A 12,817-nucleotide genomic window follows, 5' to 3' on the forward strand; every position below is an offset into this window, starting at 1 on the left:
TGAATTCGAACATTTTGACAACTGACAAAATGTCAGAGAAAGAAACTTGGAACTGATAAAATTGGCAGGTTGAATGTTATTGTTTTCTTTTTGATGCCTAACGTACTTTTTTAATTATAAATCTTATGCTCTCCAATTAGCGGACAATATAGAAAGCATTGAATAGTGCTGACGACATAGACAAAGATGGGCTTTGAAAACTGCGGCCAAAATTAGACAATAAAAGGAAATTTATTCCATTATAGGTTTTAAACAGTTGAAGAAATGAATTACGGACATTACGGACCATGGACATTACGGATCACATTTGGGGACATAACGAACCATATTAAGAAACATTACGGACCATCTTGAGAAACTTACGGACCATGATTTATAATGTTATTATCATTTATTTATTTATTCACTCAGTGCTCCAGCTAGCCCGTTTTTCAATGGCGCAGCGCCCGTGCCCCTTTTCTTACCGCCCTGCCCCCTTTTTGAGTAGTGCCCTTTTCACAAATGCTCTATTAGCACCAATTATCCCGTTTGTGCCCTTTTTACTATTGAAATCATTATAAAAGATCGGCAGCCCTTAATCCGCTGTCATAATTGAGACAAATTACGTAATACTTATGATAATAGTGTTCCCGCTAGGTGTCACCATGCCCCCATTGACTGCTTAAAATATGCCGTACTGCCCTTTCATCTTACCATGTGCCTTGTCCAAGTCATATGACAGCTAATTGTGTATTTGTGTAGTGAGCAGACGACCTGTGTATTCATAATCGGTCATCTTCTAATCCAATAATTAAGAAGAGACAAATAGGGAAACATCGGCAGGAGGCGGAGCTATTGAATATCAGCCAATCAGAATATACATTGAGAATTCGTTCATTTAATGATGAAAATTCGTAAATGCGATAGAAAATGCGAAGGGATGGTGAAAAATGTTGTCAAGCACAATTAAATCTTTTAAAATAATTGTTAATTGTATTGTACTGAAGAAAATCGTCATTTTAACATTGTTGATTTGAAGCAGAGGGTCACGGCCAATTGTAAACATAACAAAGGTGGCGCTAACACAATCAAATACTTCACTATTTCAGTAAATGTTTTTTAAAGTTTATTTGTAAAATATTATTGATGAAAATTTCATTGTAACCCAGAAATATATGCTGATGCTTTATGTAGTGTTTACCTATCGTGGTTATGATCATGTCAAAATTCGCCGAAACCGCCATTTTGTCAGAACGAATTTCGGAGTTATTTTATCAATGTTCTATGTTTTATAAGTGATTTTTAAAGAAAGGGCAGTGATTTTTATTGTCATTTTATTCTAAAACATTAGCATATTAAACATTATTTTACCAAAGACAATTAAAAACAGCCAGGCTGAATGTAACATTCGTACCCAATCCCGATCGTACCAAACTAAGATTCGTCACCTACATACTTGTTTTTTGTGTATTTATTTATTTGATTGCTTCAAATGTTTAACTGTCTTCGATTTTTGGAGAAATATGTGACATTGCACTAAAGGAGACTCCAGACAAGTACAATCATACTACCACAGACAAAAAAGACAAATTTTAATTTTGATATTATTCAAACACACCCTTCCAAATTTGGAGAAAAAAACAAACTTTTTTTGTTCAAGTCTGGAAATCATGGAAAATGATTTAAATTGAGTATGAAAACAAATCAAATTCTAGGTGGAGACCCGCCCCCCCCCCCCCCACCCCCCCCCCACAAAACAACAACAAACAAAAACAACCTTGTGACAGGGGTGGACCCCTCCCACAACCACCCCCAATCGCCCCTACACGACTCATGTAGTTGCCCTTTTCAAAACTCCGCCCTGCCCTTTTCAAATCCTGGCTGGAGCACTGTTCACTCCATCATCTTCATTCTTTAATAAACATTTGTATATTAGTGCTCAGTATGATATGACACATGCCAGTTGTCTTCCATCTAAATGTGAAAAATCCAGTGAAATTCAGATAGAATCAATGGTTAGAAATTCCATAAGGTGTTAAAGACCAGTGTATAGCCTGATAATCATTTATTTAGTCTATAGTAACTTTATTTTTAATAAAATAATTATGTGAGTAATGAACGAAATTTGAAAGATTGGCAGTTAAAACAGATAAAAGAAACAAAACAAATAATTTCCAAAACAGTTTATTTCCCAAAATCAATTGAGCACATATAAGAACATATAAATATACACATGATTCACGAATGTAATACCACAATACAACGATGTATTATTAATACATGTTGCATCTTTTATATATTTTATCTGCAGTCCACACTCTTGCACCTTTCTCCATAGGGCCTGGCCAAAGTGCCTGGGCACAACCCTGTATGTCTGGATCATCGAAAAAGTTTCTTAGCCCCTGCCAGATACCGGCCTTGAAATCAGTCACAAATCAGTGTTACACAATTAGTTGTTATTGTGGCCTCAAATATGGCATTTTATAAATTTTGTGCTAAAACAAACTGTGAGTAATGTATAGTTCAACTTCATGGTCCGCAATGTCCCAAAATATGGTACATTATAAAGTAAAATCAAACTGTGACTTAGTTAAATTATAAATCATTGTCTGCAAATATGGTATGTTATATAGTTAAAACAAAATGTGAGTAAAATTATATATCATGGTCTGTAATGTCTCTAAATATGGTCATTTAAGTCCCCAAATCTCGTCCGTTATGTCTGGTCCGTAATGTCCATGGTTCGTAATGTTTGTGACCCAAAGAAATCTATGTAGTAAGATGCAATATTTGGATATTATTTTGTACAGATGGAGCTTGAAATTTATTGCTACCGTTTGTAGTCGCTCAATGTTTGCACTTATATAAAGTTGTTTTTGAAATTAAATCATTTGACAAATGGAGTGCAAGTGTCATATGATTTTAATTGTATTTAAATCATTAAAACAGAAAAAGAAAAGTTAGAGTTTGTGACCATAATTAGCCTGATAATCATTTATTTCAGTTGTGGTTGATAGATAAAATATAATTATTTTGAAATGTCATAATTACAATGTTATTTGTTGTAAAATTTAGTATGTAATTCATTTCACATATCTCAAAATTAAAATTCATTGTAAAATTATGGTTGATATTTTGTTAGTGTTACATGTGTTTAGATATATTCGTATAGAATGACTCTTAAAGTTGCCCACTCACAGATTGACACTCTTAAAGCTTTGACATATTTTTTGTTTTTGAATGAGCCAAAGTTTGCGTAAATGTCTGGGAACCAGTGATACAAGATTGCTGACAAAAGATCAGATCTCTGTTTTTCATATTTACTTGAAAATTGATATTTCATGGCTAAAGGCGTTTCTAACGCTTGAGGAAAATTGAGTTTTACGGCTGTTTTCCAAACAATTAATGTTATGTTCTGTTGTAAATTATATTATAGGACTGAAATGAAGGCATTGATACCAAAAGCAGCTGATTCTGAGACAAAAAATGAAAAAAAATGTCAAAACTATCAATTTATGAGAGTGCAGTTTTAAGGTACTGATACCATTTGAAAACAATTGTTGTTATTCCATGGTTGATTGGTGTTAAATTAAGCTACTTAACCATCATTCCACATTTAAATTTGTCTCGTTGAATAAATATTACTGTATATCATTCCTAATGACAAATCAGGATTAGCACTTCATTCTGAACACACTCTATATGATATGATTTGTTTATTTGATCAGCTAATTAAGTAGATATGGTATACTGACTTATGTTAATGTGTTGTTGCGGGTTGTTCTACCTGTAAAGCACTATTTAAATGGATGTATTGTTGGGATTTGTTCTCTTTCTATATCGTCTGCACTGTGCAGTATTCAAATAAATGTATTGCTGAGATTTGTTCTACTTTGTTATCAATTGCAATATTCAAATAGATGTTTGAGTAATAAATAACCTAAATTATTTTCACCTTTAAGTGATTCATTGAACATCCTTATGAATTGTGTGATGTAAATAAGACGGAGTCTTTTGAAAGCATATCTGATGTACGGTATACTGCAGTAGTGAAAGAAGTCCTACCATTAATTGGTAGATAAATCAGCAAGTTGTTTATAATTTGTTTTTCACGTTTTTGTTTTACAATTTCAGAGTAATTCTAGAAATGGAAAAAGACAAACCTGGGAAAGATGACACACCAGCAGCAAAAAATCAGAGGTCCACTGAATCCAGTTCCCGGGCCAACAACTCATCTCGAAATCACGGCAATGGCAATAGTTCTAACACTGTGTCTGCTATGATTGCCAACAGTGCATCACAAGCGAACTTAAATGCGAGTAACAATCTAAATAATGTTCCTCTGAATCTTTCTCTTGAGCCTGACCTTGAAAGAGCGGACTCTGTAGTGTCTTTATCGTCTATTGCTGTCACAGAGTACCCAGCCACGGCATCAGTGTCAACTGCTGGACCCTCAACCTTGCTCACTGCACCCATCATCCCAGTGTCCTGTGCCCCAAATGCAGCTGCTACATTAACAGGCCAGGGTAACGCACCTTACAACTGGCAGGCATCAAAGCCTGCCATCAAGGAAAGACTTGCATATTTGATGAACACTGAGATTATGAGTGATATTCACTTTAGGGTAGGAAAGCCTCCAAACTCACAAATTATTCCTGCACATAAGTTTGTATTGTCAGTTGGTTCTGCAGTGTTTGATGCTCAATTTAATGGTCATATGGCCACGAGCGAAAGTGTTATTGATATACCAGATGTTGAACCAGCTGCATTTGTTGCTCTTTTAAAGTTTTTGTATTCTGATGAAGTTCATATTGGACCTGAAACAGTGATGACTACTCTTTATACTGCCAAGAAGTATGCTGTACCAGCCCTAGAAAAGGCCTGTGTTGAATTTCTGAAGAGAAACCTTAGCAGTGACAATGCATTTATGCTTCTGACACAAGCTAGACTATTTGATGAGCCCCAGCTAGCAGCTCTTTGTCTTGAAACCATTGACAAAAGCACATCAGAGGCTCTAAATGCGGAAGGTTTCACTGATATTGATCATGACACATTGTGTGTAGTTCTGGAGCGGGACACTCTAGGTATAAGGGAGAGCAAGCTGTGTACAGCAGTGTTTCGCTGGTCTGAGTCTGAATGCAGGAGACGTAACCTTCAGCCAACCCCAGAACATCAAAGACAGGTGCTAGGCAGAGCCCTGCGCCTCATCCGGTTCCCACTAATGAGTATTGAAGAGTTTGCAATGGGCCCTGCACAGAGTGGGATCCTGGAGGACAGAGAAGTTGTGCAGTTGTTTCTGTACTTCACTGTCAATCCTAAACCCTCCATACACTTTCAGGTGACTAATTAAAAAAGATGAAATTATTAAATTCATGTTAACATGCAATGCACTTTTACATGTATATTGCTTGAAGGAATTTTAGTGGGTTATTAAAAGTCGAAATTAGTACAAGCCTGCTAGTCCTGCACTTCTAGAATGCTTTGAGGCTTTCTCAAATTTTGGATTTTATATATTAAAGGCTTGTTAAAGAAGAATATGCTATATAGCACTAGTGTAAGAATTCAGGCATGTTCATCCAAAAGTCTTATTTCAATGCTGGTTTAGTGACTTATTAATAATGTATTGAATTGAAACCGAAATTATAATTTTATATTGGTATTTTCAATCTTGATTTTTTTGAATAACTACTTAATATCTCTACTGTTCACCTAAGATTTTTGTTATACTTAAATGATAAAACATGCATTGTTGTTCATTACCAGGATGTTCCGCGTTGCTGCCTGACGGGGAAGGAGCAGGTTGTGTCCCGGTTTTGTCAGATTGAGAGTCGTTGGGGATACAGTGGGACTAGCGACAGAATCAGGTAATGCTTGCTAATCAGTCAGTGTGGTTCTCATTTTCTAAACAAAGTCCTTTCTGTTGTGTCTCTGATTATCTGTTTCATTGTAGATTATTTCATTGAAATTGTGTTTATCAGTTTTCTGTGCATATAAATATTTCTTATCAAAATCAATTTAAATATCTACTGGAATTTAAAAATTTAACTGGAGGCAGGATTTTATTTTTGAAATGAACACATATTAAATTTCTGTTTATAGGTTTATGGTGAATAGGCGTATATTTGTGGTGGGATTCGGCCTGTATGGTAGCATACATGGGCCAACCGAGTACCAGGTCAACATACAGGTAAAATAGTCTTGGAAAGATATAACACACTCTAAAGTGATTAATCTGTGGTCTGTACTGAAAAATGATAATTATGCCTTTATCTCCAAATCATGATAGTCAGTTTTTATTCCACATAATTTCCTTCTTCCCTATATGCATTTGCCTGTTATTGTTTTGTGATCTCAACCATTGTTAAATATGTTTTGAAAGGACTCCATCTTAAGTTTTTTGTTAAGGCTACAAAAAATCAGCATAAAGGGTTGTAAGTACAATACTTGGTACTCCAAATGGAAAACCATTCCATAAAAAGTCAGATTCCAAAAAAAGATGTTCTCAACTTTAACTAATGAAAATTCTGCTGAACACCTTTTATACAGAGTGAACTCCATTACATACATTTTTGAATATTATAAGTTTATGAAGTATACACAGTAATACCAATGTTAATTATCTTAACAAACACTATGAACGAGTGCCTTTAACCCATTCCTATGCTGTCCTACAGATATTGCAGTCGGACAATGGGAAGGTGATGGGTCTGAATGACACCAGTTTCCAATGTGACGGTTCCAACTCCACTTTCCGTGTCATGTTCAAGGAGCCAGTAGAGATTCTACCAAATGTCAGCTACACCGCATGTGTCACACTTAAGGTAAGAGAATGGCAAAACCATAATGGTATAAGAATGATAAGAAAATATATGGTGAAAAGTCAAAATCTGTGTCATTGATTGCATGATGAAAATTACTTTTAAGTTTACTTGCAGACCAGTATTTATATTGAAGTTGAAGGCCTTTAGAAATTCTGTTCATTCTTGTAAGATATTATGTACTAGTATATGATCATTAATGTTTTATTTTGGGTATAGCTATAACAAAAGCAATAAAATAGTTATAATGACTAGACACCTAACTTGATTATTGTAGGGTCCAGATTCCTACTATGGTTCAAAGGGCCTACGTAAAGTGACTCATGAGTCTGTGTCCGGTGGGAAAGTGACGTTTCAGTTTCACTATGCGGCAGGCAACAACAATGGCACATCAGTCGAGGATGGCCAGATACCAGAGATCATCTTCTACACATAAAACTGTCTAGTGTCCTTTTTACACACACATTACTCATAGGGCTATACATTCTTACATTGTGAACTAGATTTGTCTACTTATAGGATATTGGATCTAGATTTGTCTACAAATATGATATCATATCTAGATTTGTCGACATATAGGATATCTTATCAAGATTTGTCTACACATATTTTATCAGATCTCGATTTGTCTTCACATATGATATAAAATCTAGATTTGTCTTCACATAAGATATCAGATCTAGATTTGTCAACATACAGGATGTCGGATATAGGTTTGTCTACTTAAGGCTATCAAATCTAGATTTGTCCACACACAGGTTATCGGATATGCCTACACTTATACTTCGGACACTGGATCTAGATTTGTCAACTCATAGGACCCTGGATCTAGATTTGTCTACAGATGGGATATCGGATCTAGATTTGTCTACATAATGGACATCGGATCAGATTTGTCTATATATCGGATCTAGATTTGTCTACACATATGATATCAGATCTAGATTTGTCTACACGTAGGATATTGGATCTGGATTTGTCCACATACAGGATATCAGATCAAGATTTGTCTACTCATAGGATATCAGATCTAGATTTGTCTACACATAGAACACTAGATCTAGATTTGTCTACACATAGGACACTGGATCTAGATTTGTCTACACATGGGACACTGGATCTTGAATTGTCTACACATGGGACACTGGAACTAGATTTGTCTACAAATAGGACACTGGATCTAGATGTTTACACATAGAGCTGCACATGATATCACCGTCATCTAGATTTGTTCACACATCAGCTAACATATTGTAGACTTATATACAGTATTGCTTCTGCATTGGTTATCTCAGATCATTTCATATTAACTTTCATTTTTATATTCTTATTGATTGATATGCTTCATATATTAGCCAAGTTCTTAGGGGTCAATGTTAACTGCATCAATGTGACTGGAACCATTGAATTGTGTATATAATTGTTTTCATTTAAATTATTACATGTGCATATTTTTTTTCTTGTCACATTGACATCACATTTTATAATTCTTTGTTGGATTTTGTTAGTGATATCAATAGTGCATGTTTGTATTGCTTGTGATAAATGTTGAAGATTAAGGAGTTGCATCACTTGTTATGTAGTATTCAGCTATACTTGTAATTAATTTTGTTATATGAAGTTAGCCAAAGTTTTGTTTGACTACATTTTTATATGCCCTTTCATAGAACTGGACAAGTTATAGTTGGGATGGGTGGTTGGGAGGGAAGGTGCACAGAATCCAGTATGTTATCCAATCAATTCCTTGACAATCCTTTGTCCAATCATCACCAAATATGGTCAGAATGTGTATGGGAATATTATCTCAGACAAGTTCAATAATCAGCCATATTGCTTTAGTCACTTGAGAGTTACTGCCCTTTAACTTAAATTGGTCTTGTCTGATCATAAACTTAAGGAGTCTTTTCAAAATCATCATCAAATTTGGTCAGAATTTGTATGGGCATAATATCTCAAACAAGTATGATAACCAGCCATATCGCTTAAGTCACTCGAGAGCTATCACCTTAAAAGTAATAACCAAAAATCAGTCTTGTCCGGTCAATAACTTCAGAATTCTTTGTCCAATCACTACTAAATTTGGTCAGAATGTGTATGGGCATAATATCTCAGACAAGTTCCATAACAAGCAATATCACTCTAGTCACTCAATAGTAGTTGCCCATAAATTATAGAAAGTACCTAAAATTGGTATTTTCCGATCAAAAATGTAGAAAGCAATCACTTTAGAAGCCTCAGTCTCATTAACACCAAATTTGTTCAGAATGTGAATGGGCATAATATCTTAGACAAATTTAATAATCAGCCGAATCGTAGAAACAAAGTTGTCAGCCTTTGTGTCATTGTCTTCAGTGGTAGGGGAAAAACTCACCTTGGCTGTAACTCAATAAACCAACATGTTGGCTAAATGAAACTTTGTACACATATTGCTAGAGACAATACAAACATGTATAGCAAGGCTCATTGCTAGAGACAATACAAACATGTATAGCAAGGCTCATTGCTAGAGACAATACAAACATGTATAGCAAGGCCCATAACTCTGGCTTTGATCATTGCTGAGTTGTTTCCCTTTTTTACCAGAAAATAGGCAGAGGAGCGCTGGTGTTCCCTGTGGGGCACTCTTGTGAAAGCTATTATAACATGACCATCTTGTAGCGTAGAAGCCTGGAGGGAAGTTGGCAAGCCTTTTTACTGTTGTCCAATTTACCCTTGGCTTTTGGACGGATATTGGGGTGTGGACCACATACAATATTCTAACTTGAGAAAGTCATGCTTATCATTGTGATAAAAAACATGGTATCATATGATTCGAACCAATGTCGTAGATTCGAAGGATATAAAAAATTTATAGAAATTGTATAGTTTAAGCTATGTAATGCAGTGCATTTAATCAAATATTCTATAATCTATACAGTTTTACGGTGTCAGCCTTTTTCCCGGTATCCTTCATGGACCAGATATTTATTATTTTATTTTTACGTTCAGTATTTAGAAGATTGTTGTTTTTTAAATGAATAAAATATTATCTCGTTTTGCATGTACAATTTTGTCTGATAATTGATTCTAGCTCTTCAATGGTGACAAGATTGTATCAATTGTATTAAGTACATTTTTATGTTTGATCTTTGTAAAATGATTTTTTTTTATTGATGGATATTTCAAGTAAAAATATTCATGTATTAAGGTTTTATGTAGCAGAGAATACCACTGGCAAACATGAATTGCTTACCTGAGTTTGTTTACCTTTATATCAGCTGTATTTTAATGTTCGCTATTACTTAGCTGATGATATCAATAGAAGTAATAAAGCCGCCTGTCTGTGTGTCTGTGCGTCCATCTGTTCGTCTGTCTCCCCAAGTGTATGATTGATAACTGAACAATGTTTGGGCCAATGGATCTTTAAAATTAATAAGCAGGTAGATCATGACCTTCTGATGACCACTCGATTTTGAGGAAGTCAGTTGGTCATGGTCGCAGTGAACTTGAGCTAACGCGAAGGGATCTGAAAAATTGGAAGGCCAGTAGGTCATGACCTGCACATGACACCACGATTCCGAGGAAGTCGGTAGGCATTTGGTCAAGTTAGCAATGTCAAAAGATTTCCGAGCAATAACTGAAGAACACTCCTGTCAATAAACGTCGAACTAGATGACCCATATCGATTTTGAGGTCAGTAGGTCAAAGGTAGTGAGGTGGTGATGACCTTGACCTGTAAACGGTTTCTGATTAATAACTGAATGCTTGGGGCAAAAAAACATTTACTGGGTGGGCAGGTTGGTCACAACAAGTAGAGGATCCCTATCGATTTTGAGTTCAAAGGTCAAGGTTGGGGTAATTGTTAGCAAAGATTAATATCTCGGCGATAATGTTTAATTACCTGATGACAGGAATTCAATTATTCTTCATAGATTTGTTAAATTGAATAAATTCCTTTTGAAGGCATTTGTTAAATGGGAATATAATACAAACTTTAATCAACATACCTGTATATATAAACTTTATATTAATGGCTAACCATCCGACGAGGTCAAACAGGGGGCATTTATCATGTTATGTGACAGCTCTTGTTAGTTTGTTTGACATTATATTCAGTATGCGATGTTTTTATCGTTTATTTAGGAGTAAAACTCCTACTTCTTTCCAAAACCCAGTATGTTAGCAGAAACCATTTACACCTTAATATGATAGAAGGCGCATGTTGTTTGATAGTTTCATACCCTCTTGCACACACATCTATTGTTTTGTTAGATACGGAAGTTGGTATGGTAGGCTGACTCATACACCCATATAGCTTTAGTTTAAGTATATTATTTTCCCTATGTTGTATATGGCTAACAAAACCCTAAGATTATACTACCAACAGAATTGAATTAGAATGGTATAAACATTTGCCTACATGTATGTGATCACATCTTCTGTTAAGCCATTGTTGTCGTATACTTGCCATTCACAATAAACCACTGTTATGTGTTCCATCCAATGACTTGTCATTACGGAAACAGCTAACGTTAGATATTTATATCTTCTTTATTATTTAAAAAAAAATGTGAATCGTCATAGCATTTGTTCGGTCTTCGACACAAACAAAATTGACCTCGGAGGGCGAATATGGGCCTATTTTTGTATACTACGTTGAGTGCCAAAGGCCTATTTATGTTGGGTCATTTAAGGTGCTAATATCATATAGACGGTCACTATTATCAAGGAAACCGTTATTTTATAGAAGTTGTTTATATCCGCACGTGCCGACCCGCGCCAAGACGTCATTTCGTTCTCCGAGGTTTTTTGTCATTACTATTTTGGGTCTTTCTGTAAATGCCTTTAAACATATCATATTAAATAAATGCTATATTTTAAGGAATTGTTTATTGAAACAACGAGAAAAAGTTCCAGATTGACGTCGCCGTTTCGAGATTTTCATTTATTTTTTGTATTAATATTTGTGTTGATGTACAGTGTTCTGACTTTGCTCATCTATTTGTTTTATATTTTTTATTCAGTATCATTATCCACTAGAGTATTATTCTGAAATGGTGCGTAGATGCACGTCAGTTGTTTTACCCGGAGTGGGTAAGACTGAAATTTCCAGGCCCGGTAAAAACATGGAAACGCTTTATGATGCAAGAAACATAACTCTATAAATGGTATTTGCTGAATAAAAAATGCCTGCATTTAACACAAGTTACGCTGGAGTTGTCTCTCTTAGACAGCTCCGCTTCGTTTCCACATTGTTACACAACTGACCAAACTTTGAATATACGAGTCAGCCTAAAGCGCGAATGGGGTCATTTCAACGTCAACACGAGTGATGCGTCAACGTGAGTGATAATGACGTTGTACACGGCTTCCATTGCTACCGTTACTGCTACCGGGAACGGTAGGTTCACTTGCGTTGAAATATGCACGGATACATTGTGTGCACGTTTTCTCGATTGTAATGTTTCTAATAAAATCGAGACAAGTAGGCCAGAAGTCAGTTTTTAGTTGTCGTGTCAGACAGAAAGACTGTCAACAATGACTGTCAAGTTTAAAACAACGCAGGTTCCGAACGATGTACATTGTGGTATGTGCAAATTAAGGATAGAGGAAAAGTTTTAATGTCCATTTACTATTGCCAGTGTTGATATATGATCTGACGCACGCGTCTTCTAAAGTATTTTATTACTGCTCCAATGCTCATGTTAAAGGAGGAAATTATTTTAAACAAGCGTAGCTTATATCTTTAGATGAATGGCGCCGATTTTATGTATAAAATCTCAAATATTGTGAAATTAATACCCATTCGGCATTATTTTCGCATCTTCACTGGCTTTATATCCTAATTCATTATGGTTTAATCAATGAATTCATCTGAAACATAAATTGTCAAAAAGATAGTATCATTAAAAGAATGTTGTCTGTGTTAAAGCCATCAAAATCCGTGGTTAAAATAGAACAATAGGAATTATTTTGCAGATATTAGATCGCTGGCTACACATTGTTTCAACCAGCACGTATCTCTCAAACCATCAACTGAA

At 35.3% G+C, this 12,817-nt stretch overlaps 1 protein-coding gene across 2 annotated transcripts; it reads left to right on the forward strand.

Moving 5' to 3' along the window:
- The first annotated feature begins 15 nt into the window (after positions 1-15).
- LOC128226935 (BTB/POZ domain-containing protein 1-like) lies at positions 16-11,319 on the forward strand. 2 transcript variants are annotated; one of them, XM_052937057.1, is made up of 6 exons: positions 16-64; positions 4,114-5,317; positions 5,743-5,843; positions 6,079-6,166; positions 6,654-6,800; positions 7,075-11,319. In XM_052937057.1, exons 2-6 carry the CDS (start codon positions 4,127-4,129, stop codon positions 7,231-7,233), a joined length of 1,686 nt encoding a protein of 561 aa, XP_052793017.1. In that variant the 5' UTR covers positions 16-64; positions 4,114-4,126; the 3' UTR covers positions 7,234-11,319. The 2 variants fall into 2 exon arrangements, with proteins under 2 accessions (XP_052793017.1, XP_052793016.1); XM_052937056.1 differs by having other exon boundaries at positions 19-68.
- The last annotated feature ends 1,498 nt before the right edge of the window (positions 11,320-12,817 follow it).

The sequence above is a fragment of the Mya arenaria genome, chromosome 3, assembly GCF_026914265.1.
Source record: "Mya arenaria isolate MELC-2E11 chromosome 3, ASM2691426v1".
NCBI lineage: Eukaryota > Metazoa > Mollusca > Bivalvia > Myida > Myidae > Mya > Mya arenaria.